The sequence below is a fragment of the Vigna angularis genome, chromosome 1 (assembly GCF_016808095.1).
Source record: "Vigna angularis cultivar LongXiaoDou No.4 chromosome 1, ASM1680809v1, whole genome shotgun sequence".
NCBI classification, from domain to species: Eukaryota; Viridiplantae; Streptophyta; class Magnoliopsida; order Fabales; family Fabaceae; genus Vigna; species Vigna angularis.
The window spans coordinates 12,324,468-12,348,458 of NC_068970.1; the positions used below are offsets into that span (position 1 = coordinate 12,324,468).

At 32.1% G+C, this 23,991-nt stretch overlaps 3 protein-coding genes across 7 annotated transcripts; 2 read left to right on the forward strand and 1 right to left on the reverse strand.

Annotated features, from left to right (window-relative positions):
* The first annotated feature begins 481 nt into the window (after positions 1 to 481).
* On the forward strand, positions 482 to 6,076 carry LOC108323838 (probable LRR receptor-like serine/threonine-protein kinase At2g23950). The gene is made up of 11 exons (XM_017556614.2): positions 482 to 901; positions 993 to 1,125; positions 1,218 to 1,289; positions 1,480 to 1,623; positions 1,886 to 1,957; positions 2,079 to 2,138; positions 2,251 to 2,351; positions 2,438 to 2,569; positions 2,662 to 3,006; positions 3,761 to 4,140; positions 4,814 to 6,076. Exons 1-11 carry the CDS (start codon positions 787 to 789, stop codon positions 5,192 to 5,194), a joined length of 1,935 nt encoding a protein of 644 aa, XP_017412103.1. The 5' UTR covers positions 482 to 786; the 3' UTR covers positions 5,195 to 6,076.
* A 4,483-nt stretch (positions 6,077 to 10,559) lies between these two features.
* LOC108323210 (autophagy-related protein 18b) lies at positions 10,560 to 16,298 on the forward strand. Of its 4 annotated transcripts, none has more exons than XM_017555585.2 (11): positions 10,560 to 10,737; positions 10,868 to 10,941; positions 11,020 to 11,093; positions 11,191 to 11,300; positions 12,232 to 12,323; positions 12,523 to 12,635; positions 13,071 to 13,190; positions 14,524 to 14,672; positions 15,138 to 15,251; positions 15,472 to 15,537; positions 15,722 to 16,298. In XM_017555585.2, exons 1-11 carry the CDS (start codon positions 10,679 to 10,681, stop codon positions 15,840 to 15,842), a joined length of 1,092 nt encoding a protein of 363 aa, XP_017411074.1. In that variant the 5' UTR covers positions 10,560 to 10,678; the 3' UTR covers positions 15,843 to 16,298. The 4 variants fall into 4 exon arrangements, with proteins under 4 accessions (XP_017411074.1, XP_017411081.1, XP_017411091.1 ...); XM_017555592.2 differs by having other exon boundaries at positions 10,561 to 10,737; positions 14,527 to 14,672; XM_017555602.2 differs by lacking the exon at positions 13,071 to 13,190 and having other exon boundaries at positions 10,561 to 10,737.
* A 4,260-nt stretch (positions 16,299 to 20,558) lies between these two features.
* On the reverse strand, positions 20,559 to 22,730 carry LOC108334721 (two-component response regulator ARR5). 2 transcript variants are annotated; one of them, XM_052871528.1, is made up of 5 exons: positions 22,350 to 22,730; positions 22,179 to 22,255; positions 21,998 to 22,075; positions 21,770 to 21,843; positions 20,559 to 21,009 (listed from the first exon to the last, which is right to left on the reverse strand). In XM_052871528.1, exons 1-5 carry the CDS (start codon positions 22,501 to 22,503, stop codon positions 20,769 to 20,771), a joined length of 624 nt encoding a protein of 207 aa, XP_052727488.1. In that variant the 5' UTR covers positions 22,504 to 22,730; the 3' UTR covers positions 20,559 to 20,768. The 2 variants fall into 2 exon arrangements, with proteins under 2 accessions (XP_052727488.1, XP_017426147.1); XM_017570658.2 differs by having other exon boundaries at positions 21,770 to 21,840; positions 22,350 to 22,728.
* Positions 22,731 to 23,991: the final 1,261 nt, after the last annotated feature.

The window sequence follows — 23,991 nt, forward strand, 5'->3', positions numbered from 1 at the left end:
TCATAAAAAAAATAATAGATACAAATTTAATATTCAAGTAATTAATTATTTGTTTTTTTATTATGTATTTATGATCAGAGCATTCATATAAACTCTCACCTGTTTTATACATGTAACCTCCACTCAATCTAAAAAAAATGTTGAAAATAAAATTTTAACTTTAAATATTACAAACCCTTTAAAAGAGCATACTTAACCTCCATCCCATAAATCAAAATAAAATTAATTCCAAAAGATTGAGATAAACATTCAAAATACTTAACTTAATTTTAACATGATTAAATAGGTTGGAACTAAATGTAAATTTTCATTAAATATAGTCTGGAAAAGCAATCATAAAAATAATCCTTATTTTAATTTCTACCCAGTAAACAAATTAATTTTTGAAAGTAAGTTGGTTATAAAAATATTATAGAGAGTGAGTATTATTGACAAGACAAGAGCAGTGACATATATAAAATAGTAAAATGAAAGTGGGAAAAGAAAAAGCAGTAGAAGGAAGCAACGCACAGTGTAGGCTGGGACTGCACTGCAATGCAACATCTGATGGACGTTTTGATTCTCGCGGCCTCCTTCACGTTCTTCTGCTGAGTAAAAAGCAATCACACAGAAGAGAAGAGAGAGAGAGAGAAAGCAAAAGGGGAAAGAGATATACCAAAAGAAGGAAGAGGAGAGAGAAATCAAAACATAAAAGAAAAGATTGGTTTGGTGTAGTTGCTTTGGTCTAGTCTCATTCCTAGCACCAACCTTTCTTTCATCTCAACTCAACCTCCCTTTTCAAATATCATGCTCTTCTCTCCCTCGTCCTCCACTCCCATTTCCACGCTCATGGCTCTGCTCTTCCTCTTTCTCCTCCTCTTCCTCTCTCTTTCCTCTGCTTCTCAGCCTCGTAATCCCGAAGGTCTGTAACCATAACTCGCCCTGTTTCTACCATTTTTAAGCTTCACTTAATTCATATTATAATTGTTCGTACTGATATAAGTGAATTGCAGTGGAGGCTTTGATGAACATAAAAGCAGCTCTCAATGATCCTCACGGCGTCTTGAATAACTGGGATGAATACTCCGTCGACGCTTGCAGTTGGGCCATGATCACTTGCTCTTCTGATGACCTTGTCATAGGCCTGTTAGTGCTAAACTAAACGCCTTCTTTTCTGAACTTTTTTTTTTCGCTTTTCCTGCATTTCTTTTCTCACTTTGATTTTTTTTTCTCCGCAGAGGTGCGCCTAGCCAATCTCTCTCTGGCACTTTCTCTCCGGCAATTGGAAATCTAACAAATCTTCGACAAATGTTAGTACCTTCTCCTCTTTGCAATCTCTATAACTTTTTTTTTCCTGTTTTTCATGTCTCTAATAGTGTAACGGTCATCTTATGCTACATGGATAGCTGGCATGATTATCTTTTTACGCGGTTTTTTAGTATTTTTTGTTGCTTTATGTGGTTTGGAGTGCTCTAAAAGCGGTTTGGTGGTTGAATGTAGATTGCTGCAGAACAACAATATCTCAGGCAATATACCACCGGAACTTGGAGCGCTTCCCAAGCTTCAGACATTAGACCTTTCCAATAACAGATTCTCAGGGGTGATTCCTGCATCTCTTAGTCAATTGAATAGTCTCCAGTACCTGTGAGTAATTATTGTTTCCTTGATTTTAGTCCTCTTTTGTTAAAGAAAGTGCGGGAAATTATTTAAGCAAAGATTGGCTAATGCCCACTGTCTGTTCTTTAGTTGTTGACTTGCTTTCTTTTTTCTGTTGAGGTGTAAAGTTTATTATTTTATTTTGTGTGTTTTTGGATTCTGTTGCCTCTTTTTCGGATTCAAATCTGGTTGTGTAAATTATGTAATGTAATTTATTAATTTACTGTTTCTTTGTCCATAATGGGAGCAGGAGGCTCAACAACAATAATTTGTCCGGATCCTTTCCCGAGTCACTGGCAAAAACCCCACAGCTTGCTTTCTTGTGAGTGTAGTTCCCTCTTCTCACACGTCAGTGTCTTGAAAATCGAAACAACCTGCCACTTGGTTCATTTCTTACTGTTTGTCAATTTCTTTGCTGAAACTGATATGCTAAATCTATGCAGGGACCTGTCTTATAACAATCTCAGTGGACCATTACCTAAGTTCCCAGCCAGGTCATTCAAGTATGCTTCTCTCTTTATTGCTCATCTGTTTGTTTTGTGAACACGGTATTATATTATTTCACAGTGTTAACTGTGCTTCTGTCCTGATTCACTGTTTCTTCTGTTTGTTTAGTATTGTGGGCAACCCATTAGTTTGTGGGAGCAGCACTACTGAAGGTTGCTCTGGGTCAGCGACCCTCATACCCATTTCCTTCTCGCAAGTGTCATCAGAGGGTACGTCATTTTACCTCCCACCTTCTCGGTTTTTTCTATTTTCTTTACACAACGTTTTTAATATGTATTTCATTTTTTGTTTACAGGAAAGCACAAATCCAAAAAGCTAGCTATAGCACTTGGGACCAGTCTTAGTTGTGCTTCTGTCATCCTCCTGCTTGTTGGGCTATTTTGGTATAGAAAGAAACGACAGCTCGGAGCCATCCTATATATCAGTGGTGGGTAGTTTTGCACCTGGGGTTCTTAAATTATATGGTACTGGATTGGTATTATCAAGGTATTAATATTTATGGCTTTGGTATTGTTGCAGATTACAAGGAAGAAGGAGTTCTTAGCTTGGGAAATCTAAAGAATTTCACTTTCAGAGAGCTTCAACATGCAACGGATAATTTCAGCTCCAAGAATATACTTGGTGCTGGAGGCTTTGGCAATGTTTATCGGGGGAAGTTTGGAGATGGCACGATGGTAGCGGTGAAAAGGCTGAAAGATGTAAATGGCAGTGCTGGCGAATCGCAGTTCCAAACAGAGTTGGAGATGATCAGCTTGGCAGTTCATCGCAATTTGCTTCGCTTAATTGGCTATTGTGCTACTCCTAATGAAAAACTTTTGGTTTATCCTTATATGTCTAACGGCAGTGTGGCCTCCAGGCTTAGAGGTTGGATATTCTCTCCATGCCAGCGCACTTTCTGTGACTATATAATATTATATATTTTATTAGGTGCAATATTATCTACTTGTCATCTTGCGTGGACCTTGTTTTAATCTGTTATCTGTCTTTCATGTTTTGGCTTCGATATTCTTGTGATTGAAGGGCCTTAATGTTCATTTCAAATTGCAATATAATATGGCTTGGGACTTTGGGCACTATTTCTTTCCCTTTCTTTTGTTTTAGTTAAGTAATTTGCAATGTTAAGCCTACTTGTTAGTGTTAAAACATGTAATGATGCATTCATGCTTACAATATGTCAATGGTGTTCGCTATCTTGGTGCATTCTATCAAATAAAAATTCCCAAATTGTTGTAATTTTGAATGATATGCTAGAAAGGGTCTGAATAGTCGATAATCAGGGATACGCCTACAAAAGGTAGTTGGGTAATTGATATCCTAATAAAACTCTGATTGGATGATTTCTTGTCAGGTTTTCAATAATGTTTATCTAGGCGTCGGATCCCTACTTTTGTTAGAATGATAGATTCAATATTACTTGTTTCTTTGTGGCTGTTAGCAAGAGTGGCTATAAAGCCAATGGTGTTTTCCTTTCAATAGCACAATAAATGAAAAGTGTGGGAGGTTTTTCTTAACTAACTGTTTACCTTCAAATTTTCCATATGACCAGGGACGATTTAGCTATTGAATCTTAGTACTTTCACACTCTTTGTGATTTAATATAATGTATGTTATATGATAGGCAAACCAGCTTTAGATTGGAACACTAGAAAGAGGATAGCAATTGGAGCTGCCAGAGGCCTTCTGTATTTACACGAGCAATGTGATCCAAAGATAATACACAGAGACGTGAAGGCCGCCAATGTGCTTCTGGATGACTATTATGAGGCTGTTGTTGGAGATTTTGGCCTTGCAAAGCTCCTTGACCACGCTGATTCCCATGTCACCACTGCTGTCCGTGGCACTGTTGGACACATTGCACCTGAGTACCTCTCGACCGGCCAATCATCTGAGAAAACAGATGTGTTTGGATTTGGCATTCTCTTGTTAGAGCTCATAACCGGAATGACAGCACTCGAGTTTGGGAAAACGGTGAATCAAAAAGGTGCTATGCTAGAGTGGGTAAGTCTATTCTCTGCAACCTAAACAAAACAATTACGGCATTCTAAAATATTAGACATGGTAATTGGCAGTTAGTCTAATATCTTTTAGCTTATGCAATATTTAACTCTCCATTAGGAGTTCCTCATGCATGGTTTTTTTTAACATGGTCTTTTTAATAATTTGCTCTGATCTGCACTGGGCTACAGCTTCTACGAAAATGTCTCCATTTTATTTTATTCATTTGTCCTAATGTATTGAATGCGCTTAACCATAGTCTACACTTCTGTCGTCTGGTATGTGCATTGTATTAGACCAAACTGTTTTAACTAATTGCTCTTAATAACTCAAAAACATGGTTAGTTATGTGTCTGTGACTGGTCCAATATATTAGTTATTGCTTTTGAGCAGTGGATGGCTTATGTGCTGTAATTACTAAATTACAAGAGGAACTTACTATCTGCAGCTGATGATGGATGATACTCTTTTTTTCTTGAATAGTTAGTATGATATTAATGGAATATATAGTGAATATAGTTGGTTGCTACCTGTAAACCAAACTTCCTGGTCCCCCTTCTCCTCTCAGAAAAAAAGCATATTGAGTGTTGAGTAGTTGTTGAAATAGGTATCTGAAGGTTGGCTGAAAGAGTTATGTACACTTCAGAGATGAATATTTGTCCGTATGTTGTGACAGGTTAGGAAAATACTACATGAAAAGAAGGTTGCAGTGTTGGTGGACAAAGAGCTAGGAAACAATTATGATATAATAGAGGTGGGGGAGATGCTGCAAGTTGCTTTACTGTGTACTCAATATTTGACAGCCCACCGCCCTAAAATGTCTGATGTGGTTCGAATGCTAGAAGGTGACGGGCTTGCTGAGAAGTGGGCATCAGCACATAATTACGGTAATCACGACATGAACCCGAGCCACAGCAACAATAGTTCATCCCACCATACCTCTGCTTCGAAACATGATGATGTTCATGACCGTTCAAGCATGTTTGGCATGACAATGGATGATGATGATGAACAGTCTTTGGAATCCTATGCCATGGAACTCTCTGGTCCTAGATAAACAATAAATGGGGAAAAGAAAACAGGAAGAAGATAGAAAAGGAGAAAAAAGGAGTTATATTGGCCATGAATCTTAAATCAGTTAGTTTTGGTTATTCTAGGATAATATAATCAAATCAAATGTATATATATTCCAAAAAGTTTTGTCATATTGGGTCTGTGTTGTAAATAAAGAGGTTAGTACCAGTGCAGTTGTACTCTGTTCCTGTGTATTATTTGGGTGCAAAATATATATAATGGAGGACAATGCGGTAGGTGGGTGCGCAATACGCACATTAGACTTTTTATAGGGTTGGACAGGGAACATCATCAGATTCTTTGCCCTGGAGTGTGAAGCAGCAGAGACAAGAGGGTGTGTTCCGCAGAATGATATTTGACTGAAGACGAAGATGGGCATGCATATCTCGTAGTGTCCTCTCATATGTCTTGTTCATGTATGCTCAAACTTGGAAGTATCAGTGTGTGATGGTCACAGTCTGAGCTTTTGAGCTGTTAGAGGTCATTGTCAATCTGATGCTTTGCAGGGTCACGCTTGCCCTTTTTCTCCATTTAGTGTCTTTTCGTGTGTTCTTTTTTACCTTTCTGTCTTTGCTACTCGTATAGTATAGTGTTGGAAATTTTCCCTTTTCTCCCTTTGTATGATTTCCTTTGACTCCAATACCTACTCCAAAATATGTCTAACGAACATGGTCCTCATGAATTGGTTGATTGTCAAAGTACGCTAATTCTTATTATTGAGAGCAGTTTTGGGGGGTTAAAATGGTTCTTCAACACAAACTCAAGAGACAGTACCAAAAGACAACCTCGTCAATAGAATCTCCACCTCCTCATATACTTTTAAACTTTAATAAAGGATCCTCTTGGCCAATCAGCGCCACTGTTATGAATTTTTTTTCGCTTTTTGTACTGTTCCTTTTTTAAAGTGACACCGGGTCTATGTTTTAACCGTTATTTAAAATTAACTTTGCTATTTTTTGTATGGAGATTTACTCTTCCTTGATGTTGGAGTTGATTTACGGGGCTACTAGCTGATAAAAAGAAAAAAACAGGGCTACTTCTGAACTATAAATAATATAAATTGTTTCAAAAAATTTAAAATACTGGGTTAAATTCTCTTTTAGAAATGTGATCTCGATAGTAACTAAAATGTCATTACTTGAAAATTAACTTTTGGAATGCTAAAATTCCGTTTCAAAATATTAATTCATAAGTGATTTAAAAAATTAATTTCGGATGACCTGATACTCTCCGACAATAAAATATCTGAAACCATTTTTGTTATAACAAAGAGAAAGCAAGTATTGAAACCATTACCAGAAAAAAAAGGCAACGCGAAAATCAACATCCCGTCGCCAGGATGCCGCAGGTATATAAAGAAAAAATCTTGTGTACTGAGAATGTAAAATAGTTTTACATTACCACGAATTACAAATATACACTAAAGTTAATAGTTTTTATTATAAACGTTACGTTTAAAAGAAATTATAAGAAAAAAACGTGTTCTCCTCTTTTCTTTGAAAACTATTATTTATTTTTCTTAAAAAGTCGATCAAATAAATGAATAGCTGTTATTAACTTTTGATAATATAATCCCTGTAACAAAATTGTCTTTTACAAAATACCTTTTGTTTACAAAATTATGGAATGAGTTCTTTCATTAAACCTTTCATTGAAAACCCACTTTTCTCACTTAAAAAGCCCTTACCAGAAGGAATATGCTGTATAAATTCAAATACTAATTTTCAGTAAGTAGCAACAATCGATCCACAGAACTCCTGAAGAAGATTGAGTTATTATTTTTATGGCTCACTGTTCAAGTTCTTATATTCCCGGTTCACAATTCAATTTTACTTCTATGCATATGATCTACTGTTTACTAATAAAAGTACAAACACGACAACCTGTGTGTCCATTTCTTCATGTCGTAATAAAATAAAATATTTAATCTAAATAAAAAAATTATAACAACTCATTTCATTTAATAGTATAAAAACTATTAAATAAAACATTATAAGTTTTAATATTGCACAACAAATAAATAAGAAAAATACAAAACATTAATCCAGTTATGCAGTAGAATAACTATATTAATATAGTATATGTATAAGAATATATGTATAAAAATACATGAAAACTATACAAGTTTTTCAAAAGACAAGAAACTACTATTAGTGGATAATTAACACTTAAACAATCATTTTGTAGTATCATCGATTTTATTAAAGACATGTCGATACTTAACTCATTCTCTTCTTATATCCAGAGATGATCATTGTAAAAGATAAACAACATACAAAAGAAAAATACATGATAATTTAGTGTTCAAAAGTAAACATCATAATAAAATGAAATCGTATTCAAATATCAGTTCAACATTTATGAAGTAATATAATTCATAAAAACATATATACAATTGACTCTACACTCATTTATCTGAAAACATACTTCGACATAAGGCTTCACTGAAGGTGTGCACTTGTAGTAGTATTTATGCTCTGCAGAGTCATAAACATAAGGGTTATCACCCTACTATTCACGGTGTTAATCTTTTACGCCTAAGACCAAAAGTCTAGGGTAAAGACCTATTGTCATTTTCTCCCACTCCCACACCCCATTCGTCTTTATATGAGTTGAACAATTGAAGATACCTTTTTTTTGAACTCTCATATGTTAAAGCATACACTGAACAAGCCACAATCTATTCGTTCACAAAGTAGTGCTTAAAAGTACTCTCGCCTAGCAACTAAATAGCTCACAAAACAACTAGATAGCTCGCACAATCGTCACAACCCCTGTCAAGTTAGTGGGTTCTTTGACTTTGGTCAACGAGATTTCCTCACCTAGCGACTAAGTCAGTAGCTCTCTGACTTTGAGCTCGTCTGATGACCATATTCTCTCCCAATGAAGGCCAAGTCGGTAAATCCCTTAACTTTGGTTTTGCCCAACAGCAATCAAGTCAGTCGCTTTCTGACTTTAATCTCACTCAATGAGTATATGCTCACCTAGCGAGTTTGCATAATTCTGTAGAATAAGAATTTGCATATTTATGTAACATAAGCCTCTACAATTTAGTTTAATACTAACCACAAATGCCAAAACAACCAACTATCAGATTATATACAATTCAAGAACTCAATTTACTTCAAATACAATATCAACAATTCAACATGTCAAAATTATAGTCACATCATCGCTAAAGACTATTAAAACTCCATAACTCAACTCAACAAGTCATATTTCATTAAACAACTCAATTACAAAAATCAATTACCATATAAGCATACAATGAACAATTATAACAATCAACAAAAAAAATTGTTTAATAAATTACAAATCTCAATAAAAAATTTAATAAATGTCAAATCGTAATAAAAATTGATTTTAAATATATATTTGATCTCTTAAATTCTTAATACATTGGAAAATGCTTTTTTAACAACTTTTTTATAATGCTCACGTGATAGTTTGTGATTGATCCGTTTCAAATATTCTTTTAAAAGTAAATTCAAACAAACCAATAAAATAGTGACACATGACTTATTATAAAGTTATAAAAAGTTAACATATAATAGTCCAGGAACAATATCATCTCTCACACTATGTATTCAAATAAATGTTTTAACAATTTGTTTTTAAACTTTAAATACACTTTAAACAAATATATATATATATATATATATATATATATATATATATATATATAGGGGTTTGCTAACGCGTATACGTCTGTTTTTACATTTTAGCAATGTGTACCGGGTTTTAGTAGACAAAAATATCCTTATATATCATGAATTCTAACTTTTAAAGTTAATGGTATTTTAATAATTTTCATTCTCAAAATAAAAAAAAAAACCCAAACCCTTATTGACTTCTCTCATTCCTCTCAACCCTTTCTCTTTCATCTCTCTCACTCCAGTCTTTTCTCTATCATCCCTACTGTAACCCCAATTGAAAAAATCATAAACACTTGCCGTTAAACAATTTGCCTTTGTAAAGAGTTGAGTCATTAACATATTCACCTTCAGGCAAAGGTTCATTCAAGATCTCTTCAATTTCACCATCTTCACTAACCTTTCTAATTTCATCATTTGCATATGTTGAATCATCATCTCTAAAAAGAAATCCTCCAGGCTAATTACCAATTCATTCGGATGTCATTATGCTTGTGAAAATTAGATAAAATTATATACGACAAAAATTATAAAATGAAAACTCATTATAAAATCATTTTTTGTAAGAAATTGTTTAACAACGAGTATTTTTTATTTTTTTCCGGTCAATTACCAATTCCTTTATGCTTGTGAAAATTGGATAAAATTAGATAAGACAAAAATTATAAAATGAAAACTCATTATAAAATCATTTTTTGTAAGATTGTTTAACAGCCAATGTTTCTGGTTTTTTTGAGTTGAACTACCATAAGATGACAGAAAAAATGTTGGAGTGAGAGATGAAAGAAAAATGGTTGAGAGGAATGAGGGAGGTGAATAAGGATTTGAGGTTTCTTTTTTAGTTTTGAGAATGAAAATTATTAAAATATCCTTAAACTTCAAACTTAGAATCCATGATATATAAGAGTATTTTTATCTACTAAAACCCGATACACATTGTTAAAATGTATCAATTGAAAAACAGGCGTGCAAGCCCATATATATATTCTCTTGTTTTAATATCATTTGTTTTAAATATCTTTTATTTATGTTCATCTATCATTGTTCCCATTTAAATATCAATATATGTTACTAAAATTTTGCTTATTTATAATATAATTTATACATTTAGAAGTGTTTAATCTATTTGTTAAAATATATGTTACTAAAATTTACTTATATGTAATATAATTTATATCTTAGAAGTATTTATTTATTTATAGTTTAATTAAGTTTTTTAAGTGTCATATAAATTTAAAAACTTTCAATAAGTTTTTACTAAATTTTTCTGATTTATTGAATATTAAAAAATTTAAAAATTTTCAATTAAGTAATGTTCGATGTTTTCAAAGATGTTTTTAACGAGTGATATGACCTTTATTTTGTCACTTTATTTAGTTTGTACTAATTTTATATAAAATTAAAAAATATAATTATAAAATAACATTTAAAATCAAGACAACAATAACATCACTTGAATAACAGAAGAAACCAATAGCAGAAATTCAATTGAGAAATTATAAATTTTTAAAAACTGAAAATCTTAATTAAAATTTTTAATATTTATCAATAATTAAACTTTTATTATTAAAATGTTATAGAAATTTACAACTAACCTGATAATATATTTGATTTGAAGTGAGAGAATATATTTTTAAAAAGGATAGTTGTTTTAAGGGTGAAATATCAAAATTCTTAACCATCATCTATAAATACCTATCAGAAAACAATCAGAAGAAGGAGAGGGAGAATGCATCTATTTGGTTTGGGAATGGTGATTATAGGTAGGGATTGGGGAAGCTTCTGAGCAGCACATGTAATTGAGACTCAATTCAATGGCCAACCACTCTTCTACTTCTTCTATCCTCTGCGCTTCTTTCAACCAGGACCTTAGGTCAATTATTGCTCTTTCAATTTCTTCCCTTTCCTCCAAAATTCCATTCAAATTCGCTCACTTCGTACATATATATATATATATATATATATATATATATATATATATATATATATATATTTTGTTCTAGTTACTTTGCTGTTGGCACCAGGGACGGTTTTAGAATATTTGAGACCAATTCAGGAAAACTCTGCTATGAAAGAGGTAAATTCCATTCAATTGATTAAAAACTTTTTTTTTCTTTTAATTTAATTTCTTAATATTCCCCCTTCTTTCCTGCAGCTGTTGGAGCTTTTGTTATTGTGGAGATGCTGTTTAGCTCCAGTCTTATTGCTATCGTTGGTGCTGGTGATCAGGTGCTGTACTAATGATTACTCAACAAGCTTTGCTATTGGGCATGGACTTGAGCTTCGGGCTTTTTTTTTGTTTGTTTAATTGTCTATTTACATGCAGCCATCTTTGTCCCCTCGCCGTCTCTCTTTATTCAATACAGCCTCGGGTGCTGCTTCTAAAGAATTGAACTTTCTAACTTCCATACTTGCTGTTCGCATGAATAGAGAAAGGTCAAACCTCCATCTTCTCTGTCAGGCCATTTTTTTTTGTATAAAATCATATTCTGCTGTGTTTTTAATATTGAAATGGGCATCGAACATTCGTGAAGCCTGGTGGGTGGTTGATCACTGAAACAATGATTATTTATGTATACATATGATGAAGGCATCATGATATTTCCTAATACTCAGTGTAGCATTGCCAAATGCTTATTTTTGTAACGAAGTATGTTGCTGTTGTAACTATGCTGACTAGTGGTTATTTTTTCTCTATGATATGTGTGTCTTACTTTATGAGGTTACTCTTTGTGTTTTAACTTATATTTCATATTGTTGGGACTGAAAGGGGCAACTTTTAGACATTAGTTAGAAAGATTGGTTACGTCAGCAGGGGAAACTAAGACTCAGATTAGGGCTTAATTCTGAATTTGATAGTTTGTGAGTGACGGGAGTAATCCTTTTTGAAAGTGGAAATCGTGCAGGAGAGACTCTCCTCGGTTCTATTCTCAATCATCTAACAAAATCGTTGATTTCTTTCCATTTGTTTCCATCTATCATTCTCGCTCTTCTCACTTGGTTTGTAACATCTAGAGTAGGAGAACTAAGGAGAAAGTTTGGGACTTGTCTGTGGGTTGTTTTTGTCCAAATTTGCTGATCATTCAGGTGACTCAAATGAGAATGTTTACCAAATTGGTGTTCTATCTGTGTTTCTGGAGCTTTGTATGTGGTCATTGTGTAGTAGAGAGATATGGTCAGATTATTATTTTGCTAGTTTATATTGAACATTAATGCATGCTAGTCTACGAGTTTTGGATTCAGCCACTTTCCTATATTTTAAATTTTTTTAGTTGTTATTCTTTTCTCAATAAAGGTTTTTTTCAAGTCCTATTGCCTTCTTTGACCACTAATATTACTCTAATCTCTCTGTTTCTCCATAATGTAGACTTGTTGTCATTTTACAAGACAAAGCATATGTATATGAAATGCGTAGTCTCAGTATTGTGGACATTATTGACACGGTGCCAAATAATAAAGGTGAGGGTGGAATCAATATGGGCCTTAATTTCATTTAATTGGATACTTTAATTGTTAATTGTAGTTCTTACTTTTTAGATTATGACTATATTATTCTATTCTCATCGGATTGCCACAAGCACGGTGGATTAAACTTTTAATCATGCCAACTAACTGCTATATCATGCATATAATTTTCTGAGGCAGTTTTTCCCCACAGGGCTTTGTGCTTTTTCCCCTTGCTTGGATGCTTGCTATTTGGCTCTGCCTGCCAGTACTACCAAAGGATCTGCATTGTTGTATAATGTCATGAATCGTCATTTACACTGTGAGGTTATGCATAAATTTCCTTCTGAATGCTAAACGACTATGTTACTATAATTTCATGAATTTTTACTTTTGTATCATCCTATCTTGTAGCATCAAACTAGTGAGATGATAAAACTTACAATATTATGCTTTAGGTTTTTGAATGTTTAGTAATAATCAATTTTATTTACTGTCTTCGTGATTTGGCATATCTTGTTTGTTCTAATATGTTAATATATTAACCAGTTACATGGATGGTATGCTAATGCCTACTTGCATTGTGGGATTTCCTTCTTTAGTGAGCACAGTAGAAAAAAGTTTTGAGTTAAACTACATATCAGCAATTGACTTATTTTATCTTCTGACAGTGGTATTTTCTTTTTAATGGTTGACGTATGAGCTGATAGTTGTTTATATTTTTTACCTGTATTCATGAACATTGTCAAACAAGAATTACAGATTGAGGCTCATCGTTCACCATTGGCTGCAATGGTTCTTTCTTCTAATGGAATGTACATAGCTACAGCATCTGAGCAAGGTACCATAATCAGAGTTCATTTGGTGTCAGATGCAACAAAGGTGATAAATTGAAGTCAATATTTCTAAATATTAATTGGGAATATTGGTGGTATAAACCATTATTTCTGACATCTTTCAGTATTCTTTCTCCTTGAAATTATGGTCATAATATTGGTACTGTTCTCTGGTAGGTCCCTTCAAGTCATATCAACACAGTCCCTTAACTAAGAATGTTGGCTCAAGTGTGTGAATTCTTATAATATTAGCTGGCAGTCTTCCTAAACTATTTTTGCACCGTGGACATATATCCTCCATTTTATATTTTGCATGTGTACTATCTCATAGGAAATTTATGCAACGAGTCTTTACTTATGCATTTGTGTGGCGGTTTCTGTATTCAATGAGCATTTGGTATTGGTTTTGTTTGAGGGAGAAACCCTATCTGTCAGGGCTTGGGCGTTTATATTTGTAAACTGAGAGAGTGGTTAATTGGTCTTGTGCAATTCCTTGATTCTAATTCTCTCCCTTCTCATTCTCTGTTCAATTGCCTGCTATGTTGGATGACTCTTAAAGATAAGAGCAGTTGTATGTTTTATGTGAATAGGCTGTCAATCCTCCTGTTGTTTTCTCATATCCTCATTTAAGGTTGTGTACTGTCTGTCTACCAGATGAAACTTTGGATAGAACACTAACTGATAAACCAATTAAATACATTAATGGACAGAGAAATCGTACATGATACATTTATACAATTGCTGTCCCAGAGACAGGTCCTACTAAGGTTATTGTTTGCCCACAAACTTCGGAAAACAACACACTTGCCTAAAAATACATACTATCATGTTGGTTTTCTTATGATTCAATGCTTCAGCTATTATTTTGTTAAGGTTTTCTGGATCACTTAAATTCAATTTATAATTCATCAATACCTATTTTGGTAATATTTAGAAACTTAGTGTTTTGACTGCTTTCTTGCTCCATTGAGAATCTCTTTTGCTAGACACAAATCCTGATTGACAATCTCAAAGACATGACTATATTTGGTGGCGTACATGTCTTGATTCTGGTTACATTCAGTAGATAGTAGATGTTATTCATAACTATGGATTTTTACTGAATAATATGCTGACACAGATTTGGTGACCAAAGACTAGTTACAGTTTTTTCTCTAACCATGTTATTGAAGGTAAACATGTAAAGTGTCTAGCATAAATTGAACCGTGGAATCAAATATTTTCCTCTAACGTAATGCTCTTTTTTTCTCAAGTGCTATTTCTTTGAAGTAATTCATGCATGAGTTATATTCATTGTGAATTATGTACCTTGTGGCTGTTTTTATGCTTTTAATTGTTACTATTTTACTTCAACTGTTGAACTGACATGTTTCTTTCAGCAGTCATATAGCTTTAGAAGGGGGACATACCCGTCTACTATATTTTCACTGTCGTTTGGACCATCGAAGGAGCTTCCAGATATTCTTGCAGCCTCAAGTTCTTCTGGTTCTATTCATCTTTTCACTCTTGGATTTGCTTCACATCCAAGGCGAGAATTGCAACTTAAAATATTCTTCTCCACTTTCCATCTTTTTGGCTACTTCATTGTTATATTCGGTGAATATTGTCATATAAGTTTAGGTTTCTTAAGATCACCGATGTATAGCAGCCTAATTTAAATTTAAAGCAACGTTATTTATCTTGCTTGACTCAGTTACCACTAAAATGGACCAGCAAGCGTGAGAGACCTCTCATAATGAAAACTTCAACTTTGATTCTGGTTATTTGGAGAGAGTTAGGGTCAAATAGTATATAAAGGAAGATGTGGTTGCATAATAGTGATTTCGTGATAAATGTGTACAACCTCTGACTGATTTTAGTTTTGCATATAATCTGGATTAGCTTTCTTTGCTCTTTGAGAAAAATTCTTTCCGATGTTTTTTCTCTTAATTATCTTGCTTTCTCTGAAATCGATTTGGTAAGTCATCTCATGTATATTTGGTGACTTTAGCAGGAGTATGAGTTCAAGTGGCTTTCTAGGATCAATAATTCCTGGTGCTGTGAGTGGTGTGCTCGATCCTGCTTATCATCACGTACTTCATGATGCTGTTCCTGCAGGGGTGAAAAGGTAAAGTATTGTTTGGCTATGTAGCTTTTTATTATATTGACCATTTTAAAACTTGGAACTTTTTCATATGATCTTTATTTTCCATAATCTGAAGAACTTTCTTTACCTTGAGATTTTATTGTGTTATCCAAGCGAACCTTGTTGAGGATTTATGATTTCGTATTTGTATGAAATTTTCATATTTAGAATTATTTTTTAAAATCTTCTGTTTGTCTTACAGCTATGTAGTAATTCGCAAGGTTGAAAATTTGACCAACTCCTCATCATCTGAACTCCTAGCTTGTAGGTGAGTGCTCATTATTGATCTTGATCTCAGATGTTGATAGTATTTGATCTCAGCTGTGTGGCATTAAGAATTTATCACATAATTTTTCCAGAAATTTTCTTCATAGTTTTACCTTTTCTGTGTTTCATATAACTTTTGATATCAATTTCATTTGCTATAGTTTTTATGTTTTTCCATTTTTCAGGGCAATTTTGTCGGTAATAACATATAACGGATTCTTCAAGGAATACAACATAAGCATTAATGCCCGGAATGAATTATCTTGGGCTTTAGGTCGTGAGTTCAATCTTTTGACTGTGACCTAGGACAAGCAACCGGGAGTGGCAAAACACTGTTTATAGCGAACCATCTATAACTGTAAAGCTTGAGGAATTGCATTCTACACTCAAACTTCTAGAACTACCCCTGCTACCAACATTCAAGTGTTCCTCAGAAATTCTCAGAGCTCTCATGGCTTCCATCATGAGTGTTACTTGCACGAGTCAGTGATACAAAATTCTGTATAAGTTATGTGTACAGAGTAAGAACTTCATTTACTTTTCTCGGACAATGCAAGGGAAGTACGTTAAAATTATATTTAATCTGGGTTTCTAAAAGTATTTATAATCTGGTTCTCGTATGTTAAATTGGTTTATCAAGTGGTAAGTGCCTTGGATAACCCAAATTAGTACTCATGATGAACATACTGACTATTTTGGTCATCCTCGAAAATGTAATTATCAATGTTTGAAATAAATGATAAGGAAGTATTTGGAGCCACAGTTCACTTTGACATATTTGTATTTCGTGGTATTAATTATTAAGGTCATTTCTTTTTCATACGTTATCTTCAACTGCTATCAATGATGGCACCCGGACGATTATAGGAACTTTAAACCATTGTTTTCTAAACTAAATACAAGTTTTTTTCTTAGTAAAATTAATATAATGTTTTTGAGTATTTTTTTTATTCCTTTTATTTTATTAGAAAAGAATTTCAGTTTGGAAAAAGGGAAAAAAATCATGAAATTATCTATTTCTGAACTATTTTTTACTTGATAACAAAATGAATAGATTAAGAAATATTGTTAAGAATTAGTGAATCAAAAGATGTGCGCCTATTTTCTTTTTTCAAATGATTATTATTCAAACATTTTCATTTTAATTGAATTGATACGCCGACAAATTACATTTTGTAAAATTGCTACATTAATTATTATCTCATAATCATGTCACATGAGACTTTAATTTGAGAAACACTTGTGTATACATGTACAGATAGGAATGGCAACGGCTCGGGCACGGATAGTGCCTACTCGTAACCTGACCTGATAAAAAAAAATCCACCCGCTATCCGCACGGATATCCACTTAAAAAATATCTGCAGATATTTTAAAATCCGCGGATATTTGTGGATATCCGCGGATACCCACAAATATTTAAAAAAATATATTTTAATAAATTATTAAAATAATTTAAATAAAATTACAAAAAATATATAAAATATAATATAAATTAAATTAAATATAAATATAATTTTAATTTTAATTAAATTTAATCTTGTAAAATATAAATTAATGTTAATTTTAATTAAATTTATCTTAATAAAATATAAATTAAATTTTTATTTTTATTTTTTGCGAGTAGCGGGTATCCGCGGGTACGGATAGTATAATACCCGTACCCGACCCGTTTATAAGCGGGTATTAAAATATTCGCTACCCGCGGGTTACGGGTAGTAAATATCCGCGGGTATCAACTATCCATTGCGGATTTTATCCGCGGATATCTGCGGGGCAGATTTTTTTGCCATCCCTATGTACAGAAATAAAAATGAAAATAAAGATACACAAAGAAATATTTTAAAATTTATAAATACGTTTCAAACTATGAATTTGTTATCATACGTTCTGTTTAAATTTGTGGTACAAAAATTATGCAACTTAAATTATATTTTATATTTAAACAACATAAACATATTACTCTCACGAAATCTCATCCAAAATATAAAATAAAAACAGTATCTAAACGTATCTAAGTGAATAAATTTTACAAACACTCTTAAACTCATATAATATATACCTTTTTTATATCTAAGTAATAAATCTTTGAATGTTATATGTGTAGTATTTAATTTGATTTAATTTTGTTTTTAAGATAGGAATAACATCAAATTCAATATGATTCATAAGAGGATTGACATTTTCCAGTGACAACCAGCAAATTTCAACCAATTAGTAAAATGTTGATAGTGCTCTAAGATTTTGATCTCAATTTTTTTTTTCAGTACTTTAATGTAACCATCATTTTATTTAATATTACTTTGTGATATTTAAACATTTTTCATTTCTTCAAAATATACTGATTTTTTTTACTATCTAAAGACTAATATATAATTAAAAAAAAGTCTAACCACCAAATAATTTTGTTTACCACACTGGTCGCGTAATTTGTTTATACGAATAGATAAAAAGTTACAATGTTTTTTTTCTTGCATATTGTGATTTTTCTATTTTCATTTTCTAATATTATTCTCAATCTAAATGTTAATTTTTTTTTAATTCTTTAACTTTTATTTTTGAAAATTTATTTAATCACTATATGAAATATTTCATTCTAGTTATAAGAGGATGATATAACATGCTAAGATACGTAAAATTTTGATTATATTTTTTGTTATCCACTAAGTAAAAATTGAAATAAAAGGTATATTAATATTCATTCAAATACTTATTAAATAGTTATTATATAAAAACAATAATCAAAGTAAGAAAGTAACAGAAAATGAACTTTCAAATGTATGATGAAATAAAAAATAATAATAATCAAAGTAAGAAAGCAAGAAAAAATTAACTTTTAAATGTATGATGAAATAAGAAAAAAAAAACATATGCATTTGTTTCTTACAAAAAACGGAAGCCACTCTATCAGAGCCAGGTTAAGATGACCATTTTGTCCTCATTTAAATTTTATTTTCCTTTTTTTCACTCTATTTTTTAATTAAAAAATTAAAAAATTACACTTCACATACATTTTTAATGTCACATCATTTAAAAAGACACAGTCAGCATGTCACGTAACGTCCTAATTAACGCCATCTTCTCAATTTAACGCAATGTTCCTATTTGATTCAATTTTACAACAATAAGGACTCAATTGAGACGCCGAAAAAGAAAATGACCTATTTGAGATTCTGGATGAAAAATTAAACCTAATTAATATTAAGTTTTTAACCTAATATGGAAAAATTCCAGAACCTTATTATAATAATTTTAATGTTTTTAGTTTATTTTAATTCTGTTAGTTTCGTTTGAATTGAGTTTGTGTTTATATTATGTGTGCTTATTAAATAAAAAATTAATGTTAATATGTAATTATTTTTGAAATAACTATTAAATAAAAAACTAAATTGTGGAAAACTTAATTTTGTTTAGAAACTTTTTGAAAATTTATATATAAATCATTAGCCTAAATTAACTAATTTTAATTAAATCGGTAATTTTATTATTAATAAATATATATAAATTTATTTATTAACTTTGTACTTAATATTTATTATTATAGTAATAAAAATGATGTTAATACTGATTTCGTGAAAATAAAAATTATGTTGTCCCTATTTAAAAAATGTATGGACTCATTTGATTCTAAAAAAACATAAAAAATAATCATAAACTTAAATACAAAAATATAAAAGATAATCATAAACTTAAATACAAAAATATAAAAAATAATCATAAACTTAAATATAAGAATGAAATTGCTAATTAAACATTTTATTGGAAAAATTCTTGTTAACTCTGAAAAAAGACATCAATATTAATTTAACTTAAGTTTTATTCTACTAATAATGTTCTCATTCTTTTTGACTGACAATTTGAACAAGAAAAATAACTTCGTAATATACTTAGAAAATATATATTATGTTTAATTAATTTATATTTAAAATCAACTTTGAAAAAAACATTATTTACAAAATTAGTAGCAAACCAATTTTCAAAGATTAAAATTATTTTTTAAAGTGTAATTTTGGATTTAAAATTTAATCCAAATATTTGAAGAATCCTCCTAACTTGTTTAAAAAAAGTATAGATTTAGATCTAAAAAAGAAATCATTAGATTGGATTTTTAAAAATCCTATCCAGGGAAACAGGGTATAAATTTCCCTCAGAAATGTCAATTCATAATTGATGCCAACGAGATCATAGAGTGAGACAATTTATTGATGGTTGGTTATAAGTGCTCCTTTGTTTATGGTGGTTGTAATGGTCCAACTGTACCATCTCGAATATATTGCAAGTGGTAATTAGGAACAAAATTTATTAACCTTCTATTTGGTATGATGCAATGCTTCTCTGAATCATAATATTTGCCCTGCTTTCTATATTAGAATGATGCAGCTTCTCAATTTCAAACTTGGAAGGCAACAATAATGCAGTTGCTGCTGAGTTGGATAATAGATTTTTGTTGGAAGGGCTTTCATTGCTACTTATTTCTTCTACTGTGACGGTCGGCTGTTCTCACAGATTCTTTTAAAAAACCGCATCTTCAGGGTACTGTCCTGAGTGCTTTTTGGTAGGTGGTAAAATATTATTCAGAATTCATTATTAATCAATTGTAATGCAATTCAATTTGGACTCGCTAGCTTCTGAGCGACACAGTCTGCTAAGATTAGTGAGAAATCGATTAATAACTCAGTCCTAGAACTTCAACTCTTGCTTACAATCAAAAGTTTTGGCCTTTCAAGAATTGGAAAAAGCAAAAATACAAGGGTATTAAAATAAAAAAACACAAGAAATGACTGAGTGATCATAAAATTTTTTAATCTATATTCAACAATTTATAGTCTTCCTTGTGATTTTTCCTAAACTTTAAAAACTGAGTACATTATTCAATTTTGAAATGTTGAGCATAGAATGGCATGTTCAAGTTTAGTATTTTTTTTTATTATTATTTATTCAAATATTACTATATTCATCCACTTTATGAAGTTAGAGAAAACATTATCAGTGAAGAACGAAGGAATGGAGGTATTTGGGTAAGAAAATGTTGCAGAATAGCTCTCTATTTTGGTATATAATGATGATTTTCCACTGTACATGAGCAAGATCAAATGAAAAACAAGAGGCAAAAACAATTAGCGATTCTGACATTTGCTTTTCTGAACAAATGCAAAACACACCACAAACTTTTGATATTAACACCTGGTGTCGACAAAATTGGAGACAGGCAGTAGTGAATCTGTGAGCACATCACAATCTAGCCTTCTTTGAGGATAATGGTGAGAGCAATGATGGTGACGGATCGCATGGAAGAGAGATGGCTGAGTATGTTGCAGACAGCGGTGGACTGCAATCAATTGACCTCATTCTTTTGAGAGATTTTTTTTCAACATCCTTCACTTTCCCTTTCATGATGAAATCTTTCAAGCGTCTTACATCTGACAATTTTACAGGCTTCAACAGAAACTCCTCTGCTCCTTCCTCCAGACACCTGTCAATTCGTAGGAATCAACTGTTGAGAAGCATGTCTATAAATACTGGTTACAAACAAGCATCTACAAATACTCTGGTTACAAAAACAAATATGTATTATTGCCAGGTGTAGGATATAATGCTATGTTTTAGTACAACTCGATAAATTACCAGAAAGCTTATGTCACCACAAGAACAATGCAGCAAAAAACAAACAAAAATAAAACTCACGGCACAAACCTATCTAAGGTAAAAGATTTTCGCTATATTTTTTTGATGGAAGTAGACTCACTATTCAAATTCTGAAAAGAAAGTTGGTGACTACTTAATATTTGCAAAGCGCATCCCCAATCTCTATTATGACTTTTTCAGTCGATGGCTTCCAAGCATAATTAGTACTAAGCTAATCATGGCCTAGCCAATCACGGTAACCCATCTGCCCTATTCAATATGTCAGATCTACATAAGGATAAGTACCTAACATTTTGTGGTAGTATGTCAGTAACTATCCTTGTCAGTGTCAGGTTAGAGTTAGAAAAACGTTGATATCAATTGAAATTCAACATATGGATTGGATTCGAAAATGGTGTATCCAAATACATTTTCTACTTCACCTTGCCGGTTCATAGACCAAACAACAAACACCATCAAAATTGTAATCGCTGCCAAATATAGAAATTATTTAAAGAGTTCATTGGTAAATAAAAAATAAAAAAACTAGATGACACCTACAATTCCATTACAGATCCAAAAGACGTGTAAACTAATGGAGAGTTTACCTATCAATTCGAGTCAAAACATTCTCCGACGACATGATCACCACTGGAATCTCTCTAAACACGGAAGACTCCTGCTGAATTTAACAGAAAGAAGTGTTGTTAAGAATAAACTCCCTCCCTGTTTAAAATCTATCGACAAACTCCGCAGTTATCAGTCCTCAAATAAAAGGAATTATCCTAATAACACAAAACAACCTTCGGAGGATAAAAATCAAAGACACTACACACCTTGATTTTCTTGAGTAATTCGTATCCTGTCATCCCCGGCATGGAGTAATCCGTCATTATGAGATTAACCTTCGCACTCTGTCACCAAAACCAATAAACAAAAATAATAAGGTTAGCAACAACCTATTTCAACCACCAACGTGAAAACAACGCCACAAACTAAGTAGCAGAATTCGCTTACATCCAAGCCGAGAGAACCGGTCTCTCCGTCCAAGCCCAGATACTGAAGAGCACGCGTTCCACTCTCCACAACCGTCACTGAAAAACAACCGTTCCAAAGACACAAAACTTTAGAACCAATCTCGATTTGCCAAACGAAAATCACAAACACACTGTTCACAACGTCGGGTACCTTTGCAGGAAGAAACCTTGAGCAAGCGTTCGATGACATGGCGATCAACGAGGCTGTCATCGACGGCAAGAACGTGAAGCTCTGGCGAACCAGAAGGAGACTCCTCGAGCAATTCCGTTAAGTTTTGCCGGAAAATCTCACCGGTGATGGCCATGAAAGTGAAAAGTTTAACGGAGGTGGGTAGTGCGAGAAAAGAAAGTAGAGAGAAAAATGGGTGGATTTTGTTTATATATTGTTACAAGGGAAAGGGAGAGAGAGTGATGAATATAAATATAAAAAATAAAATGAATGAAAAGTAAAAGAAAATAATAAAGGCGATAGATTCGGAGAATCGAAATCTGAGAGATCTTTAGAAATCCATGAGAAACGATTATGCTACCTCCACTTGTCCCTTCTCTTCTGAGGTCAAAATCAAAATCTTACTTTTATTATTACCTATTTCTTTTATTATTAAAATGAATTAATAATAGTAACGTTGGTCACGGTCAGAGGAGGCCAACCGTATCTTATTTGGGTCCACTCTCCCTGTACTTCCCGCGCCTCCTCAATACGCAGTTTTGACTTCGTAATGCCCCTCCCTCTGTTTTTGCACGTATCTTCTAGGTAGGATAATTGATTCTTAACTAAACAGATTGAACTGATATTTTAGTAAATTTTGTTTTAAAAATACAGAATATCAATAAATGGTTTTTGGACCGCGTCATAATGAATGATTCTTCGTCTATTTACTTTCATCAGTAATGCAAGTTTGAATATGGGGTTCTAGTCGGTGTATTGATTTCTAGACTATGTCATTATGAATGACTCGGCGACTATTCACTTTCATCACTAATACAAGCTTATGGTTGATATATCAATCTGGGATGACTAAGAACCTCTGGCGTGTCAGCCTTACACTTTGGCATGTGGACTACACACAATTATTTTGATCCCAAAACTCAACCCTGTTGATCATGAGTATATCAGGAATGGAGCAATACATCCTTAACCTACAAACACTTTGTAGGTCACTCCCTGTTTTGGTGTTGTAATATACGGATATAGTTATTATAATGACATGGTTATAGATTAGGAAGGGAAGTTGACGTTTATGAATATAGAATATAGATTATTCTCATAAAAGGGGAAAAAATATTTTGGGAAAAAGAGAGTAAAAAAGAGAGAAAGAGACTTTAAATGTTTTTGTAGCCTCCATTAGAGTAAGAGGATCAAAATGAAATATTATCATTATATTGTAATATATTATTAAAATTAGTGTAGATCAATATATTTTAAATGCACCACAAAAGACAAGATAAAGAAACTTAACAAAAAATACAAATTCATTGACTCATTTATTCATAAAAATATACAAAAACAAAAAATAATAAGTACTTGTAAAAAATGAAAGAAAGAAAAAATAAAGGAAAAGAAAAGAGAAAGGGCAAAGAAAGATAAAAGAATATAAAGAAAACGAGCGAGGAGAAAGAAAATAGAAAAAAAAAATGAGAGAAAAAAATATAAGAAAAAGAAGAAAAAGAGATCAAAGTGAGAAAACATATTGATTTTTCATTAAAATAAAAATAGTAACTGATATTTTTTTGTTTCATTATCTAAAAATATTTGTTTATTAATGAATCATGACATCAACCATGAAAAGAAA